Below are 21,321 nucleotides of genomic sequence, written 5' to 3' on the forward strand. Positions count from 1 at the left end.
AAAATCAAACATATTAAAACAAAACTTATAAACATTGAGTTACTTAACAACTTTGGACTCTACCAAAAACCGGGAGAATGGACCAGCTAGATGCATCAGTAAGGTAAGAATCCTTTGCCTTAAAAAAAACCACACGAAGTAGCTTACATTATGCTTGGTGTAATCATATTAATTTGGCCTCATTGAAAAGAAGGGCGAAACATAATTTGGCTTAAATGAAGGGGAAGACTCGTTATAACGTGGATGTGGGAACTAGTTGAAAATAGACTAATATTAAAAAAAAAAAAAAAAAAAAACTTGTTTGAGTTTACAGTACATTTTATTTAGGATCAGTAACAAAAGAGAAATACACACACATACATGGTTATATCAATAACAGATTTCATTGTCAATTGTGCAACAAATAACAAATGCAAAAAAAAAAATAAACCCGATAATCATGTTTGTTCCTTTATTGTTCTGTTTTTTTTTCCCTTATAAACGTCCAGGTTCTTAAATGTACAGATTTTTTCCTTAATTCCCCAGGTTTGTTTCTTAATTGTACAGATTTTTATGGTTTGTAGCATGTCAGTCGTGCTTTATTTTCTAATTGTGTTAGGCTAATGAATCACGTGTCTTTTATCAACATGATTCTAGTACTTAGACATTGCTTGAATTGACGATCATTATTTAACAGTTTTTTTTTCAAGAAAAGAAACACAGTGGCCGATTCAAATAAATTTAAGAAACAAATATTTCACCTCCTTTTTCTTAATAAGATCAAATTTGCTATTTTTCTAAAACTCCTACTAAGGCCTTTTACAATTTGCCTCTTGGAAGTTCTAGAGACTGACATAAACAGTAAACCATACCAATTTATCAACTTTAAAATGACTTGTTGAATAAAAAAATTGCTGGATTTGTCAATAGAGGTAAATGTCAAGCCATTCTGTCAAAGTCATTTCTCAAAATACAAAGAAACTTTTCAAGTAAATGAATCAACATAAAAAAAAACACTGTTGAAATTGAGAATAAAAGATTACAATCTTTAGATCTTCTTATTACAATGTATTCCAATCCTCTATAGAGGAACCCTTTTGTTTTCTATAATGTTTTTAATTATGACATCCTTAATGATTATAAATAATAGCAATACTCCTGGGTGACATATCAATTTAGCATCCTTTCTCCTGCACTTAAGGTATCAATGTAGAGGCTTTTATTGCTCTCGGATATTACAACCGGAAACCCTAACATAAACAAAATCAAAACTCGACACATATTGACATCCTTTTGATGCTGAATTGAAATATGTTCGCTTTATGGTAAAAAGTAAACTTTCACAATGGAGCCCCTCAAACAGCTTAATTGAATAAATATTTTTTACCAGATGATATCAGAAGAAAAAATCTAATGTTTGACAACTTTGCAATGATGACTGGTTTCGATGAAATAACCTTTTGATTTTAACATGGTATACAAGCTGCATCAACTGAGGCATATAGAATACTATTTGTCTTTCTAATGGAAGTTATATGGAGAGAAATAATAGAAAACTCGCCAATTTCCGTAACACATTCAATTGCTTACAATACAGAGTCAGGTAACCTTTCTGTTGGGAATAAATAGAGAGAAATGAATAGTCACACAGGAGAATTTAGACGTCATCTCATAAAAACATTAAACATTGTCGTAATCATCCATAACACCTGTTAAAGGACCTTACATTTGATAGATACCATAGAAATCGGCAATTAACTTGACTGATATTAATTTGTAGAATTGAGGTAAAAGCATTAAGTTATTGTTAAAGACTGAAATTCTATCCCATATTTATCCCTGTGTTATAGCAGAAAGCTGTTATGACTTTCTTCCTTTTTTCTGTCACGTACAATACCACCAATGGGAGATAATCAACTTGATAAGGGAAGGCATTTTGTTTTATGATAGCCTCAGGACCTCTTATGGAGGAAGCTGTTGTCAATTTTAGATTACAAGAGCCTAATCTTGAATAATAAGGTGTCAGGTTCATTTTTCAACAACGAAATCATATTGAATGGCTATATTTTTTCCACTGTACAGAATAATTTACAAGCAAATAATGTAAAGGTTGATTTTATTTTTGTCATTTATTGAAGAATTCTTAAAAATTAACTTTAAGTGAATTAAACTGATGGGAAAATTTTAAAAGTAGGCAAAACTGTATGGAATCCTGCATATAATAAAATGTGAGTGCAGAAACTATTACAGTTTTATTGTTATAGAGTATGCTATAAAAGAGTTGCTTGGGGGTATTAAGGCAAATACTACCTTACAAGGCTAAAACTTGAAATTATATATTTTCATTGTTCCAATGAATTCTCATTAATAAAAAAAACATAAAAATTATTTCTCAAACCTACAGTACAAGGCAAGGGACAAATGCTACTTGTTATAAAAATGCCTGTGTAGTTGTCAGAAATTACTGCAAATGCACTGTTTACAATGATAAAATGATTAAAAAAAATGGACTTGCCTCTTTTATGATAAACAATGCCACAACATCAGCCAAAAAAGTTGGTAAATCTCCAAATATTCACCCATTTATCAGTACAATAAATTCACACAGAGCCTTGGGCAATGCTTTAGTGAAAGGTTTAATTACAGTGAAACCAGTCGTAACTGAATTCTAGGTAGGTAAAGAATGGATACAATACCCATCACCCTTTTTGTCTCTACAACTTTAACAATAAATCACCTAATTTCTACCTCTTTAATAATATTAGAAAATATCTGATAGTATAATATGACTGCTACTCAAAATATCTCAATTAAAAAATACATATAGAAGTAGAAATTACCTTTTTATCACTGATTATTTTTAGGGTGTAGTAGAGAAAAAAGGGGGAGGATATAGTTTACATTCTGCATGTACCTCTCCACTGAACCTCTTAGAGACTGAAGAGGTTGTTTGGTTAAGGGAGATATTTGGTTAATATTAGTTCACAGAATTGAATTTGAAATGCAGGGACTTCAAAAGAAATCTGGTTTGAACAGGTCACTAGTTTAATCAGGGTTCATGTAACACTGGTTTCACTTTAGATACAAAGTTAGACATGGCACTCAAAACTTTAGAGTAAAATCTTACAGACAAGGAGTCTAGTCACAGTACAAATGAAAACAAAAAAAAAATAGTATATACATTCAAAATAAATGCTGCCTTAAAATAAATGCAAGGAATTCTATAGTGTCTGATTAAAACAGATGAGCAAAAATGGTTAAAAGACCCAAGTAAAAAAAAACAAGTTTAGTTCATTAAAAAAAATGTGCATTATTGTATTATTCCTAACAACTGAAATGCACTTTATGATGATAAAAAGCATAAAAGAAAAAAAAAGTTTTGATTAATGAAAGCCTCAACTTCATTAAAAAAAAATTCTAATTTGTTTTTCTTTGTCATGGCACAACCAAATATATATTTGTTATTATGGCACACTACAAATAACTCTTAAAGATAACAACTATTTACAAATAAATAACAAAATAATTATGTCCATCAAATATAATATACAATTAAATATAAAGACATGCTTGAGCTACAGAGTCACAGACCAGTGGCAGATCCAGAAAGACGGGTCTGAGGGTTGGATTCTAGATGCCCTTTTAAGTTGAAATTTATTTTTTGCAAACCCATTCTGTTTGAATTTTTTTTTTACCTTTGTGCAAACATTGGTAAAAATGAGCAAATGATACATGAAACCCTCCCCTCTTGTATCTGGTTTGGGACACCCTCTTTTTTCAACTTCTGGCTCCACCCCTAAAATATAATACATGTACATGTTACAGACAACAGACCAATCATACTCAATTACATTTAATAGACAATAAACTAACCCTACTCCTATCCAACCAAAATATGGAGGGTAAGTAGAAAAATTACATTTCATATTTATTTGAATTGGTGTTTGATTAAAAAATAACCCTATCTAAATAACCCTAAATTCCAACTTAGGATATGAAAACAAATCAGAATATGGCTGGCATTCTGAGAAGATAAAGTAAACATCAATTTTGATTGGTCTCAATATTAAATGCCTTACAAGATGCCCAATTGTATCAAATACAGTAAAAAGCATACAAAATGAAAAAAATTCTATAACTAAAAATATTGATTGGTACGTGTTCTAACTATAAATATTGTCTAGGTATTCTATGACATATAAATATTGACTAGAGCTGAATGGTTTTGGCAACAAAATTTGGATTGTAGCATAGCTTTTCTGTGAGTCTATTGATCATAATAATAATTTCATTACACAATCAGATTAACTAAGTAAATATTTTCTGAAAAAAAAAATATTGATCTCGTATGCTTGATTTTTAAAAAGCTCAGGGTAAAATATTTTTTCTTAATTTGAGAAATCGCAGTACCAAAACTCTGTAACTGTTCAAGTAAAAAAATGCACTATTATGATGCCCCAGGGCCAAATATTACAGTCTATGATGCTGTAATGGCTTCTACACTGTGAGACAGAGTAGTGGGCGGAGAAACTCCTCCTCTAGGGGAGGGGCAAACATAGTTGATTGGTTTAGAATAATTGTCATTGCTATCTTGGTCAGAATCCATTTCCATTCCTGTGCTTAAATGACCTTTGACTTCATCATCTTCCTCACTTTCATTTTCACTACTATTACAGCTGTTTAGACGAAGATGCTTTGGACTATTTGGCCCATACATGTTTTGATGGTCGTAATTCTGATTATTAAATGAGCTTGTTTGATTGTCAAAAGAATTTTCTTGATTGTTTACACTGTTCATGATGCTAAGTTCAATTTGTTCCCTTACTTCCTGAGAAAGACTGCTATCATCTAGGTTTTCTATTCTGTCATGGCTAAGGATTGATTGGTGAGTATTCTCCAACAATGCATTATAGTCGACATTCATTCCAGACGGTATACAGTTGCCTGTTTTCCAATGGGTTTTCAAGCCACTAGCACTAATGTATTTACGGTTACACTGTGGACATTCGTAAGGGCGTTCATTTGTATGGAGTCTCTTGTGAAGCTTGAGATGTACAAACTGAGTAAACTTGGCTGGACAGAGTTTACAGTGAAACGGTTTTTCACCACTATGAAGACGCATATGAGTTTTTAGATTGCTGGTTGAACTGAAGCGTTTGCCACACACCTGACATTCATGTGGTTTTTCACCTGTGTGTACAAGATGGTGTTTCTGTAGATGGGCAAGCTGGGTAAAGCCTTTGCCACAAGTCTGGCAAACAAATGGTCTTTCGCCCGTATGTGTTCTCAAGTGTACCTTGAGGTTTGACAACTGTCCAAAAGTCTTTGAACAAACGTTGCACTCATAATGCATCTTGCCATCCTTTTTACGCAGTGGATATGGCAATGACCTATGACCTCTGGCATCTATTTTAGGCTTACTAAGATTCAAAACTTGATCAGGTTGTTGACCCATTGGACGGAAGGGTGGTGACATCTGTGGGTGATTCCCCATTGGATGACCAGGGTGGTACTGAGGATACATCTGCCATGCTAGTTGAGGATATGGATGGAAAGGGAACATTCCAGGCATTGGATACATCCCTGGCATAGTTGGTGTTGGGAAGTAAAGTGGGGGTCCAGAGGGTGACATCTTTGACATACTGCCAGCCATCATTTTATTAAAATCATCGTTTCTACTGATACACTGTTGCATTGGTGATTTGTCCATCAGTGGATTGGTAGGCATGAACTTCTGTGGATAGAAGAATGGGTTAAATGGCATCATCTGGTCTGGCATCTGTTTCTCTGGAAACTGCTCAAGTTTCACTTTATTTTCATGAGCAGCTGTAATAGGAGGCTTTAAATCTGGTTTTGCATATGGAAACATACTACTACCATTCAGCATCTTATCAGAAATTTCATCCCCATTTTCTTTCATCCTCTTCAAAAGGAGATTCTCAATAAGCAAGGAATTTTTCTTAGGTGTGCTGTGTGCCAATGTTTTGTTCTGCCCTGGAAAAATGCTAGTAGGGCTTTTCTGAATAGGTGAAACATCTTCATCATTTTCTTTGCCACTGTCGTACTTAGTTGGTGTTGTTCTACCTGATTTGTTCTTTTCTTGGTGGTCACTGTCGTCGCTGGTTGGACTGCCGTCACGTTTATGCATACTGTAATCAATGGCATATCCTTCATTATTACTATAATCTGACTCAATACATTTCTCTTTTGGAGGCTTTTCTGTTTCTAGTTTGATTTCTGGCAATGCCTCCTTGAAGAGTTGGCGATTGTGGCAGATTGGCAAGAATGGTTTTGGCATTGGAATTTGTCTTTCCAACATCTGTCGCCCTTAAAAAATAAAGACAACAATATAAATATCACTTGTTTCCATTTTCATATTAATTCAAAATTAAAAGATTTTTTGCTTTATTCAAAATTAAAACCTAAAAGTGGTTACACAGTCAAATATTCTTGACGTGAAATTCATAATAACATGAAATTACTGTGATTTTCATGTGAACAATTCACACGAATTTTATGTGAACTCTGTCACAAAGTTTATTTGCTCAATTCAGGTGAAAATCATGTGAAATTATTCTGCCTGCATAAATAAATGATACAGATACCTCAAAAAATAACTTTGTAAGAGGTATATGTAGGCTGTGACATTTTCATGTAAATTATGAAAGATCTCTTCAATAGTATACAGCAAACAGTGTTTGGTTAAAGAATTAAGATCTTCATAACCTTGAAGATATGTGTTAAGTCTTTCTCACTTTTATCGCACATATTTTTTTCTTCATTTTATTACTAATTAAGTTTTTGATCATTGACTTAAGTAATGTAATTAAAAATACATGTATGAGAAATAAGTTCTGATACTTCAAGTTTAAGAACCAAGTAGTTCAATTCAATTTCATGAAAATTATAAAATTTCTTTTAAGCAGCTCAACTGTCACAAGTTGGTAAAGACACTGCAAAAAGACTTTTTGACTTCCATTTATTTTGTGAGTGAGTTGGTATCATTTAAATACCAAATGGAATCCTTCTAAGGTAACTTTAATAAATATATTGGTTTTTTTTTTCTTTTCCTCAAAAAACACCACATTTTTTTAATGAAGACATGGCCCAATTAGAAGAAATTACTCAATGTCAACACTATTTGAACAGGTGGTTCAGTTATCATGACGATAGTGAAAAAAATAATGAAATTGACGGAAAAAAAGTCTACGATGGGGCTAGAATCGCTTTGACATTACAATGGATGAAATAAAAATCTGTGATTTTACCACCACTTGATAAAAGATAGCGGGTTATTTGTATAATGTTCCATCCTTCTGTCGAGTAACTTCACAGTCAATTACAATACAATCAGATAAAATAGAAGCCACAAGTGAAATAGAAATGATTTCATGACAAAGCACTTCAAAAATCACTTCGAAGTGGGATTTATATAACTGTTTGCTTAGCTTAAGTAGGAAGGTTTAGTTTAATTCAGAAGACCGTACTTAACATTAATAGGCATCTCTCGACAATCTATTACACAGAAGGTTCAAAGAAATACCCATTAGCTGTCTTTCATTTCCGATTTCACTCCAAAAGCAGATTATTTTTATTCAAAACACTGTATTATATGCATCAAGGCCTCTAATCTTTATTCTATAGAAAGCCATTTTTCTATTTTTTCCATGCTCATAGCGAGATTGCTTAAGTTGAAGATATTCTCAATATAGACAAAGTTATGTCGGCTTCCCTTTGAAAAACCATCTCACTTGAAATTTTTGTATCGAGTGCAAATAAGATGTTTGAACTAAAGGGATTAATTTATTGGACCTCTTCAAGAGTCAACTACTGCATAAAATAATGAGAACCAAGAAGCCTGAGACATGCACAGATATTTTCCAAAACATTGTGCTTCAATTACAAGCAAGTAGGCCATGTTGGAACTCATAGTCATAAGAGGAAGTCACTCATAAACTCCTTTAATATTCACCAAACATCTGCAAATCTTATTTTTTTAATGATGATATTTTCAATTTTTTTCACTTGACCACTTTTAATGGTTTTTGACAATGGATTGATGTTGTGCCCAATTCATATAAATTCTTTCCAAGTAAACTGCAGTGAATGAATTTAAGGGAAAGTTGTCAAACCTTATAATTAGGGGTGGCTATCCAATTTCATGACATTGGCTTTTATTACCTTTAGGCATGTAAGGACTGCCCACAACCCATGTATAGCTCAACTCCTTATAAAAAGGACAAATCATTAAAATAATAATATCAGGTATTTTATGGTTAATGCCCTTGTAATAGAGATTAAATATAAAAAAATCCCAAGTTATGAGTCATTTGATTACTTTATAATTGTACTAATTTACAAATAAATATTGTATGCATCTGCTCGGAGATTAAGTTGAAAAAAAGTTTACTTTGTACTTTAAGGACATCAAATGACTTTCACTTGTGATTGCAAAGAATGAAGTAAAGAAGTGAATTAAAAAAACTGTTTTAACCAAACAAAGGCTTAAATCAAAAGAAATCTGTTTAACACAGATTTCTGCACTTTAAATACTGTGAAAGTACTATTGTTTGTGGGGTACCAAAATTAACAGTTTTTGAGGTTAGGTCACACCACAAACTTTGGTTCCCAATGAGAAGGAGAATCCCATTGATGTGTATAATGAAAACCTCAAAACCATGAATTTAAAAATCCATAAAATTGTGTTTCTCCACCTACTCCATAATCCAAGAAATCATAGTGTAACATAAAGTATCTTTGCAATATTTTTCAAACAATACCAGTATTTACAAATTAACATATAAATGTATAAATAAATCAAAATTTTCTTCTAAATTTAACAACAACAGAATTTTTAACAGATATGGCATCAAAATCTATCTTCCAAAATTTCTAAGTATGTTGGAGTTATTTCCCTTGATGCAAGTTCTTATGTGCCCAAGAACACCTCATGGCTTATAATATGACTTGACATGTATTATTTTAAAGCTGATGTCATTAATAATCCTTTTTATTGTCAGTTTCATAAAGTAAATACCATATTTTCCATAGTATCAGGAAGACCAAAAATCATGACACCTTTGGCGACCCGTGCTTACATAGCAAATATTAAATCTATTGTACATATTATAGCTCAAGAAAATAAGAATTTTGATACTTTTTATTTAATTATGCTGGAGATGAAATTAAACTATTTAAGACTAAACTGTGACTTAACTAAGAATGAAATACCCTCCACCTTAGACCAAGTCTGATCACCTAAATTGTGATTCTGTCTTTGTGATGCAAATATACTGACAGTAAGTTGACGCTTTTTACTAAAGGAGTTGCACGTACTGTAGTTGTCACAATATCAAATATTTTTCTTATCCAAAAAAGTTTGCACAACATCCATTGAAATACTTATAAGTAAAGTGACTGAACTTTAAAGAGCCTTCCACACGACAAGACTATCTTACTTCCTTATGATAACTACTTTCCCCTTTAACTACATGTACTCGACTAATTGGCACATTTTTCTTCCTTAAAGTATGTATTCATATAAGCTGATGTTGTTGTGAAAATTAACCCTCTTATCCCCAAGAAAATGAAGACAAAATTTGTCGTTCAATACCTTAAAAGAATAAGTTTTTGTAAGAATCAGGCAAAATGGGAAAAATCAGAAACATGAATGTCAAAAACCCACTGATCTGACAGTGTAATTTCATTCAAGGATGCTTTCCCTATTTAAAAAGACCATTATTTAATCTCTGCATCACTGAATTTGCTCACAAATTTTCCAATAAAATGATAGAAAAATATGGATTCTCGAAAGAGTTATCTGCCCTAGAAATGTTTTTTTACACCATGTTTCACCCACTGCTTGATTCTTACACAGACTGATACTTAGGTTGTATAGTGAATCTTGTTTAAACGAGGACACTTTTGGACAGATTTATCGTGGCTTAATGTCCAATTGCAGGTATTTCATACATTTCAGGATGAAGATTTTGTCTGCTTTAGGCTAGTCCAAAATGCTGAGCTGACAGAAGCAACAGCCACAACGAACCAAGGCCTTCTGCACTCGTACTACCTCAAGACCCAAAGGTTTGTTAGGTTTCAGCATTTAAGTTCTGCCATTAATGTTTATAACCTTAACAAAGATTATGATAATACTTCACCACAGAAATATATCTATCATATTTCTGACTAGGCTCACAATAAATAAATCCAATAAGGAGACGAACATTCACTGTCCTTTGAGCAATTTTCATTAACTTATTCTTGTACATTTTTACTACCTTTGAAATTTCAAGACCTTATAAAATATTGGGAGATAAAAACCCAACCCAAAGCAAAAAACAAGCAAAATTAATTTAGTCTATCGTCTTTGTATTCTATTTTCATTCTTTCCACAGCGAAGTTATCCGCAATAAAATGTTGTTTCTTTTGTATCGAGAGACAATTATGAACTCATTGTTCAACCATATTTATTGAAACAAGTTTTATGTCTTAAGAAAGGATGGCAATTTTCTCAAATTTCTCCAGGATGTAAGACAAGTTAAAGTATTAATTGAAAGACAAAGATATATGTCAAAGAGCACAAGATAAAATATTTTCATTTATATTCAAACATATCCCAAGGGTATAAAAAGAGAGGCACATGCACACAAAAAAAAAAACCACCACAATATGACAATTTGATTACTTTTTTTACTCTGGTCTTTCAAAGAGAGAAGGTTTATCATAGATAGGCCTCTTACCCCTCTTTACCCCCCACCCTCTGGCAGGCTAAGGGTCAGTAATTTGCAATGTGTGACACAGCAGTAAGGGTGTCAAAATAGCCTAGTGATAGTGCATTCTTACACAATGAACAAAGTGCTGAAACAGTGTAGTTACTGGTGGAAAGAACATAACATATTTTTAAGTCTTACAAAACCGTCTTTGAACATCCATGTCTATCAAGGACAAGTTGTAGTATAGTCATTTTCAATATAGAGTTCCTGGTATTCAAGTCCCATTGGATGAAAAACGATTTGTTGTTTAAACGTCCTCTTCATAATTAACTAAGTTTATAACAGTAAGTACAGTAAAACTTGTCTAAATGAAACCCTGAAAAAAAAAACCCACATCCGGTCTAAACCCAGATCCTGTCTAAACCAGATACAGTCTAAACCCAGATCTTGTCTAAACCAGATCCTGTCTAAACCAGATCCAGTCTAACCCAGATCTTGTCTAAACCCAGATCCTGTCTAAACCAGATCCTTTTTGAAGTCCCTTTATATCAGTTGAACCTGGGAAACCCAACACCTATATAAACCAAACAATTTCTACAGTCAAAAAGGGTTCGGTTTAGACAGGGTTTCACTGTAATTAATTTTCTTACTAGGAAGTAGTTTAACTGCAACAGAATGAATTAAACTTTTTCCAACTCCTCTTCATTTAAGGAGTGTTTTAATTGTAGAATTTTCCTTCTTGTTTTTCTATTAAAGATATCATAAGTATCAGGATACTTCAACTTGATTTCAAACATAGGATAGTTTTATAAATACCTTATACACCCCTTTAAAGTTATTATTGAGAATTCTCATATCATATTAGCCATTTTTCTGCATGAGAACTTCATTTTTTCCAGATTTATTCATTGACTGCCAAATTTGGAAAGATTAAACGGTGCTGTTGAAATTACACTTTAAGCAATAGCTGAAAAACTACATAATTTTGTTAAATCCCTATAAACCAGAAATTACATGAAATACAGGTCGCAAAGATCATATCTCTAATGTTCACAAATGCTAGTGTATAATACATTTTTTTTTAAAATTATTCCACTTAGGAGGCAGATTCAGAAATTTATAAGAGTGGCAAGGGTTAAAAATCCAGAAATTAGTAAAAAAGGGGGTTCAAGGCTATCGTTTGCTAATTTTTGACATAAATTTGCATAAAATTAACAAAATTTTCAAACAAAAGGGGGTTTCAAGCCCCTCTCCTTGGATCCTCCATTGTTGTTTTATAGTATTAGAAAACCTTTCCAGGTTTATTCTCCATCAATTGGGCAAGTGGTCATATCAATAAAAGTAACTAAGAAATTGCTCTGTCCGTATTGATAAAACAAGCATAAAGAAATCTATTAACATAGTACATTAGCATACATAATTTTCAGTCATTTCAGTATTTTGTTATCAAAAAACTATTGCTTAGATAAGTCTTTATTTGCATCAGCTTTTTTCCATAAATATTTCAAAAAATCTCCAGTTATTTTATTTAACAAAACCTCTTGTATAAGCTGCAATAAGATTAAAGGGACTATGTTTCAGAGAGTTTTTGAACACAAAAACATGTTTTCCTTAAATAAGAAAATATTAGCTGACCACAAATTCTAGTTTATTTTAGGAATTGCTTCAAAACTGCAAAACAGAGAGTTTCATCATACATAGGAAAAACTGATGAAACTTACATAAATAAAAATAACTCTTTCTCTAAAAGGTAAGTTCTGAAACTGATCAATTTCACACCTATCAAGATAGCATATAAAAAACAGCACTTCTTTCCCTCGAGATTCATATATTTTTCGCACTAAGATTTAAGAAGCAAAAGCTTATATTTTGTAAATAACAAGTTTCTACAACAAAAAATGAAATAAAAATTAAAAACTTACTCCAAGTTTGAAGCATCTCTTCCCCAGTGAGGGGATAGTTGAGCCGATCGGCATATTCTCTGCAGTACCAAACCATCAGCTCTGTGTTTGGAGGAATGGGCTTTGTTGTGTAGAAGTAAATATTAAAGTCTATTTGACAAGCTATCAAATTCTGCTGTACAGTATTGTAGGAGAAATTCACGTAGTGCATCCAACTGGATTTGGTTGTGTCACTGTTGTCTATGAATTGGTATACCGTGTTGTTTTTGAAAACCTACAATAAATGGTTATTTCATTCAATAAAGGACAACAATATCAAGCATTGTGACAAAAAAGGTTTTGATTTTTACAAATTAATTCATATTCAAACTGAAAGTTAAAGACACAATTTAAGAATTAAACATATAAAAATACAAAAATCATTCCAATAAGAAAAAAAACGAAATTAAATTAAAGATGTCACAGAACATTTACATATCTTTTTTAATAAAAAAAATCAGCAGTTTATTGTAAACCTGAAATTAACTTTCATAACAAATTTCACAGCAAGGAAAATTAAGACATAACTATTTCATAAAGCTCTTTTTAACAACCTTGTGAAAATAAATTTCAAAAATACATTAAAAATTTATGATGGAGAAAATATCTTTACCTTAACTAAATCTGCAGGTGTCTGATCATAAAGAATAAATGAACATAAATGATTTGATCCTCACTCCATCGTACTCCACTTACATTTAAACATCTTTTCACTTAAACTCAAAAATTAAATGCAACAAAAATTCATTTCTATCAGTGGGACGATTTAACACTCTATTACTCAGCAGGTGAAGCGGAGATGATTTGCGGTCATAGCCAATCAAATCAGGTGCCAGTTTTACCTACAGCAAAATTGCAGTTTTAACGCACAATAAATTGAATCTCCCTATTTTTAATTGTGAAAAAGTCACAAACTTCACAGCTTTGTTCGGATCTTGTTGATAAGTTTAAGAGGAGTGCATATTTGTTTTCGAAGCGATTTTCCATTTTCCGAAGGTCACTTATGAACTTTAGGGTGTATTAGAAATGAGAATAAAGAATACAACAAAAGTATCTTGAATTACCTATACTTTTAAACACTTTTAACAAAGTTATTTAAAATGGAATAGTCATTGAAAATGGTAGAAAGTGAATGATAATTCAATTTATCATGCATTGAAAAATTATGATTTTTTCCTATAGGAACTCTTTAAAAATCATTTGTATTTAAAAGGTAGGAATTTGATATCAAGGATTTTTGTGTTTTAACAGCAGATGATAAATAGACAACTTTCTTCTAACCTTGGTTTCAAACGGCAGATAATTAAAACATGATAATCAAAGATCGTTCTTTTAAAAAATCTTTCATATCACGATGGGATAAAAATTTTAATTAATCAATGACAAGATGAAAAATAAAAATCAGTTATAGTTTATTAAAAAACCTTCAAGACCATTTTACTTTAGTTTGAAGAGGACATAAAGTACATCTAAGCAAACTGACATATGAAAGCAAATGTTTAAAGTGTGGCTTGATTTCAGTTAAATTCTAAGTATGTACTGTAAATAATCATATTTAATCTGGTGTCAATGGTTTCCCCAAAAAATATACAAAGATCAGGAACAGCATCCCATTAAAGTAGATATATTAAGCCAATTGCAGGTAAAGCAGTTGAAGCAGATCAAGAGTCAACTGGAGGTCCATTGACGAAAAAAGAGTGCCAACAGACCAAAAGAGTGTCCTTTGAAAAAAGAGAGTGTCAACCAACGAAAAGTGTTGACTGTCAAATATGAGATCATCAGTTTGTGGACACACGGAGACTTTTAACTAAGAATATGTGAGTAAACTGACAAAAAAGAGAAAACTGACAATTAAGCCTGAACTCAATACCCTCTTGAGTCACTTCACACACATCAGATTTAATAGAGTAAAACAGAGACCAGACTCTTCCTTCCACTCTCTTGTTCTCCAAGAGCTCTGAATTCTCATAACATAGTAAAGAATAATGCTTACCTTCCAAACAGATAATCTGTCAGCCTCAGTGGATGTGTATGGTTCCCTAGAGTATACTTCACCAACCAATGGACCAAACCTCGTACCTCTGGGTATATAATCTAAACTCCACACTCCTAAGCCCTGAAATTAAAAAGAGGTATTTAAACTGAGCCCAAGTATAAGCCCTGAAATTCAGGAGCGCCATCAAATTCAATCCAAGTTATGGTCATATATATATGTTATTCTTACCACACATTTCTGTTCATTTTAGAACAAAAATTGGCAAAGTAGCTATTTTTTAAGAGGAACAAAATTAAAGTTGGAACCTGCAAGAGCATAATCAAATTCAGAAACTGTAAAAATGAAAATATATTTCAATAAAAACAAACCATAAGATGAAGGAAACATTTGAAAAGAAAAAAAAATTAGTCTTACCCCTTAAATATTTCCTGATGCAACTCTCACTCCAACAACTTTCAACGATATGAAAAAAAATAAATTCCACCCCTTTCTTCTTTCACAAAGATAAATATTAAAGGATTGGAGGATATAATATAGATATCTATATTAATCAAGGGCACTTCTAGCTACTGATAACACAAAATGATTTTTTTAATGATTAACTGATTAAATGTAAGTAAATTACAACTTCAATGTGATGGTATAAGGTCGCCCCTGGTGATGCTACTAAGATAAAATCGGTAGGGGCCTGACAAAAACAAAATCCTAAATAAACCATCGTCTTTACTATCATTTCTGGTCGGTGTAGACAGCTGTGTCAGAAGGGGAAAATTATGTACCTGTTTTCCTTAATACTAGGGGAGCTATTTATTTTGAATGAAACAGAATTCCTTATCGGATGTCGAATAAAAATTTCATGAACTTCCTGATCCCAAACTGACATGGTTAATTTGTGTCAGATAAAATTTAAGAAAGAGAAAAGTGCTCAAATATATTTTTATAAATGTAGTAATACTAGGGCTGTTTGTAAGGGTTTTAGGGTGCCCTTTTCAAGTGAATTATATTAAACAGAGTTGGAACTCACACTGAGTAGTGAAAACACGCCATTATGAGGGAAGACATAGAAACCAAGCCAATCTACTCAGACTCTGAAGAAAGCATTTCACTTTAGAAAGACATGAGCATCAATTTATGTGATAAAATAAGTGAAAACCATTAAACAATCAAAAACAGAAAACCCTCCAATGCAAAATGAAGTCTAAGAAAACTTTCTAAGTATTCATGGACAACACTACTTCAGAATCCTAGGTCAGAATTCTTAACAAAGTCAATAAGGTTATAAACACAAAATATAAGGCACTACATTGCAGTGTATTTTCATCAAAATTCACCTGCAAATACTTGTTGTTTGCTGAACAAAATAATTTCAACACCAATCACTCCCAAAAAATAAGAATTTGCTTTTGAATTGCCTAATTCTGTTTCTTAAACCTACAAGAGGAGAACTTTTGAAAATAAGATAGGAAAAATCCCTACATTGTACCTATAGATGAGGCAGTATAGGCCCAAACAGGCACTTATAATTTATGATAGGGTTACTTATTTACATAATTTGTATAAACTGTGAGAATGAAGTACAAATCTTTGAAAGAATCAGGCAATATGAGATAAAACTGAAATGCATGTAAAAAAACCCAACATTTCACTTTCTATTTGAACTAATGACTTTGATCTCAGCTTCACTGAATATGCTAGGAAAGTTAGAAAATTATGGTTTTTGACACAACAACCTACCCTTGAAATGCTCATTTGCAGGACATTTCAATTGAATCTAGACTCATTTTATGAGATTTGTCTTTTCATTTATTTTTATAGTACAAATAGTCAAATTATGCAGCAAACTTTTTACACTATGCATTACCCACAGCCAGATTCTTGCAGAGACTGACACTTAAAGATTAAGTTGCACAATTAAGCAACATAAATGTTTATCTCTATCCTATTCAAATTGTTTATCTCTAAACATCTCAATTTTACTAATTTACAAATTTTGGACTAGTTAGGTCTAAAATACAAGTATTACCCCCAAATGTGCAGAAGAAAACAATTATTGAGAAAAAAATTGAAATTTTGCCGGTCCCTAGTTCTGGCTTTTCCAAATCATCTTGACCTTTTTATTCTTGATAATCAGGCCAGTAATCTCAGGCGCCTCGGAAATTGTCGATCCTTTCACTTTTGGACAATACTTGATTACACCTAAATTGACTTAAGAGCAACTTAATTTATAAAATTGTAGCTATAAATATACCTTTAGATAATTTAAATAAGACTTTTTGATAATTGAACAAACTTAATATGGTAAATTTTCTATATCTTACTTTGACCTCTATAGACAGTTAATATCACACTATGATTAAATGCTCTTTACTCAACAATGACAATTTCTCTTAAATGTAAAATAATCTACTTATTTTAAAATTCAGAGTAAAGAGCAGAGAAATTATAGGTGAAAGTTTTGAAAAGATAATTAACATGATGAAGGCCAGCTGAAATTTATCACTCATTCAAATCAAACGGTTGACAAACACTTTAAAATATTTTTTCGTCACTTTATATTTTCTTTTTGCACTTGGAATGCATAATCAAAGTAAAATTCTGATTATATCACAGTGTAACTGTCAAAATTGTCCATATGATTAACTCTTATATCAAATTTAAATAATTATGGTTAAAGATATAGAACTCATTAAAGTATCAAAAGTTGTATATTTCTCTATGCATTTTCATTTTTTTCAAGGTGAAGTACACACGACCAATATCTTGTTTCCTACTTAGTGGAATAGCACTTAAAAGGCAGAAATATTCATAGACAGCACGCGATGGGTTTACCACATTTTTTGCACCAGTCCTAAGTAAGGACTTTATGCCTACATGTATTTGGATAAGGTATAAAATTGGTGATTTCTTACAATAATGCTTTTAAGACAACTTCGCTTTGGCTAATTGTTCGTTGCTTGACTTTTGGTGGATGACTTTTTTTGGTCTAATTGACAATAATAACACATCTCCTATTTTTATATTAATCTTGTTCAATGTTAATAATTTTAATTCCTAACATTTGGTCAGGTTTTTATTGTAGTTTTTCACCTAATATCACTTTTTAAATTCCAAAACCTTTTTACATGCTATTTTTTTTTTTTTTAAGTTTCTATGGTGATTAATTATTGCATATTCCACAATATTGGTTTGTCTGGTCTTAGGTGGGACAATGACTATGTCTAAAGTTCTGAATCTAACTTCAATGAAGTATTCAGTTAAATACTTTCATACCATTTTTTTTATTTCAAATATTCTGTAGTGATAAAGTAATTACTCTATTGCTAGTTCATCTTAGCTTAGGCATGACAATGCCTATAACTAAATCTATAAATCTAAGTCCTATGAATTATTCTTCAATGTAATTCACACACAATGATATTTAAGTTGTAAAACAAAGACTTACTGTCCTAATCTTGGTAGTACTAAGAAGACTTAATTAAAATGTTAGGACATAAGCTCTTGACAAAACTTGAGTTAGAGTGACACAAATTTATACCATGGAGAATTTTCTCTTAACATGTGGGTATTGTTTTAACTTTAAATTTTCAAATTTGAACTAATTCAACGAGCCGGTATAAGTGTATGATGTAACAACCTGGCTATTTGGACTTTGTTGGCCAAAAGTTCTTGTCAAAATTTCAGAGTTACCTAAATATTTATATCAAATATTTAACGGTGTTCTCTGATGTCCGGGAGAAAGTAACGATTGTATTGATTGATTTCTTCGCTGTGGTATAAGATTCCTAAAACAATGAGATCATATTTGGACTTTTGGAGATTTAATACTATCACTTTTAAGATAACTGTGACACGTTAAAACAAACAAATTTCCCACAATCCTTCAAGTTGTCAGTTAATGACCAGCTTTGATGAGACTTTGGAAGAATGTTGCACATGTTCAAATATGGATAAGATTAAATTATTGACCGATGATGATAAAGGGAGATAACCAATTACAATTATCCATTCACAAACTGTCTCTCGAGTGCTTTCACTTCTTCAACAAAAATACTTGTAAAAGCTTGCTTTGTCCTGTTTATCATTGTGAATTTGTTATTTATTTTGACGGTCAAAAATCATACGATTAGATTAATCAGACGGTGATGTCATGTGAAAGTTGCAGTTTTAATTAGTTTTTCACTGAAATTCATACATAAGTACATGTGTAATAAATTATATCATAGAATGAAGGATGTCTGATGCAGTAATGTTAGGTCATCAGATTATCCATAAAATATCAAAAAAATATCAACAAAGTCAGTTAGTCCAAAGTGTTTGTCATGCTATTTACCTTGATAATTTCACATTATTTTGTTTTTTTTAACTCTTGCTCTTATAATTCAAGGGATACTATTAATACACTATCATTGAACCAGTAATCATCAAAACCTGTCAAAAATAAAACAAAACCTGTCTATACCAGACACTTTTTGAAGTCCCTTCACATGAATTTGAATGTACTTTATACCTGTGTAAACTTGACAAATTCTACAGTCCAAAAGGAGTTCAGTTGAGACAGGATTCATTATAAATAAAGTAAATTAATGTAAACTGCTTTGCTTTGCTATTTCTATCTTTACTCTTTCAGGAGGTAGACCTAGGGTTAGGGAAATAACTATTGAAATCAGTGATATGTTTGTATGATATTCAATTTCATCAAAGCCTTTCAAGCTCTCATTTGAAACAGAATGAATTCAGTCCAAGTTACTTTGATGTTTAAATGAGATTGATGTCAAATGCTGAATACAAACATTCCAATGATTTGTAAGAGTTGTTTCCCTTACTCTATGTCTACCTCCTTAAATAAGAGCATATAATTGTCTTTCTACTGAAAGAAATATATATGCATTACCAAAATTTATAATACAGATTTTATAAATGCAACATACAGGTATGCATACATCCTACCATTACTACCATGAGTTTACAAATACATTAAGTGTATTTGTTCATTTAAAAGCAAAATTAAAACCAGCTGTGAAGTCCTTTTTTCCTTTATTAAAGGTAGATAATGCCTAACTGTTCAAAAAATAGATTTTTATATTTGCTCAGCTGTTACTCTTTATACAAGTACAAAGTCATTAAGTCAATTTGTCCTATTCGCTTGCTATTACTGTTCTCCTGTTGCTAATATGGACTTTTAACATTTCTATGGACTAGAACTTGATGAAAAGAGGGGGGTCAGATAATTGAACATGTTTGGCAAAAATAACAAAATTTATAATCTTTGCAACAAAAGGTGGGATTCAAATTCAGCACCCTTACCCCCATCCCTTACCTAATGCCAAAAATACACTTAATTTTATCAAAATGGCATATAAAAAAAAGCTTGAGTTATTGCCCTTGATTTACCAAATGCTTTTCAGTAGGAGATTATAGTTATTTCCATTAATTGTCTATATTTTAATGGTGCAGAGTGACCAAAAAAAACCAAATTAATTAATGACTGGCTAATTACATTCAAATTAAATGACCAAAAATATATATCCATCAAAGCAATAAAATTCAAATTGAAATTTTGGGAATTTCATAGATGGCAAATGTGGGCAAAGCACCGTAAGCATCATTACAAAAAAAAAATTAAAAATGCACCAACAACATGATAAAGCATCATATGAATAAAAAATATCATTACTTACAATGTCCTTTCCAACCAGGAAAATTACTCCATTATAAAAAAAGTATAACAGCGTACTTCCATCTTTGGTCAAAATGAAGTAGAATCTTTTAAAATTGCCATCTTAAGAAAAAGTAGATCTGTTTAGATCTTTTCTAAAAATAACGAAGAGACTTTCTTGTTTCAAGTACCGTAACTACTTTAGGTCTTGAGATGAAAACTACATTCTAAAACTTTTACTTAATATTAACCCACTTGTAATAACTTGAGTTAAATCATTCTTTGAAGTCAAAAATTTGATACTTTACGTATATCCTATATCTCTATTTGATGTATCATATCTTTTAACTTACCATTTCTTTTATAATGAAATTTTATTTAAATTTATTGCCCAGATTTCATATCTGCCAATTAATACAATGAGTTATATTTGACTCCTGTTTTTAAGATAATTACCATCAATTTTACACAGTTGTCAAGAAAGTGGAACAGATGATCGATGGGATGTCCTGACCCTAACTACATATGTACCCTTACTGAATTCTTTATTTTTGTAAGTCATTAATTCTAAACTAAATTCAGAGGATGTAACACTAGCTTTTTTGTGCTTATATTGCAATTACTCATTATTGATTTTCACTAATGACATAATTAAATAATCACAATTCACAGGGAATAATGTACCTTGCTCATAAAAATCATTGTTAATCAAGGGCAATAACTCACTTTAAAACATTGTCTATCATTTCTGCTACAGAATTTGTAATTGATTCATAACTTAAAACAAGGAATAAGAAATCTAAAGTCGTATTCTTGAAATGCATGTTGAAGCAGTTGATGACACAATTGGAAGTATATGAAATATAACTTATGAATAAAACCAAAGTAGTTCTTTAAAAATACAAAATTTTATTTAATTTTAAATGAGCATTTGAATTATCACAATCTTTTTAAGCTTCTTGGTTCAATTCACAATTTACAAATCTTTATTAATAGGGTAAAAAGTTTGAAAATGGAAAGCATTCTGAGGTTTAT

General features: G+C 31.4%; 1 protein-coding gene across 8 annotated transcripts in view; it reads right to left on the reverse strand.

Annotated features, from left to right (window-relative positions):
* Positions 1-297: 297 nt before the first annotated feature.
* Positions 298-21,321, reverse strand: part of LOC148613321 (PR domain zinc finger protein 1-like) — a 45,685-nt gene continuing 24,661 nt past the window's right edge. For 5 of the 8 annotated variants that reach the window (XM_088586655.1, XM_088586657.1, XM_088586658.1 and 2 more), the window contains 3 exons: positions 14,628-14,750; positions 12,617-12,869; positions 298-6,306 (listed from right to left, as the gene is read on the reverse strand). In XM_088586655.1, the coding sequence (XP_088442781.1) occupies positions 4,457-6,306; positions 12,617-12,869; positions 14,628-14,750 (2,226 nt within the window). In that variant the 3' untranslated portion in view covers positions 298-4,456. Of the gene's footprint in view, positions 6,307-12,616; positions 12,870-13,247; positions 13,402-14,627; positions 14,751-15,044; positions 15,151-20,308; positions 20,432-21,321 lie in introns of those variants that run through there. The other 3 variants (XM_088586662.1, XM_088586660.1, XM_088586663.1) reach the window with 3 other exon arrangements.

This window comes from Perna viridis, chromosome 6 (assembly GCF_037379345.1).
Source record: "Perna viridis isolate PV_CMFRI_1.1 ecotype Kerala chromosome 6, ASM3737934v1, whole genome shotgun sequence".
NCBI classification, from domain to species: Eukaryota; Metazoa; Mollusca; class Bivalvia; order Mytilida; family Mytilidae; genus Perna; species Perna viridis.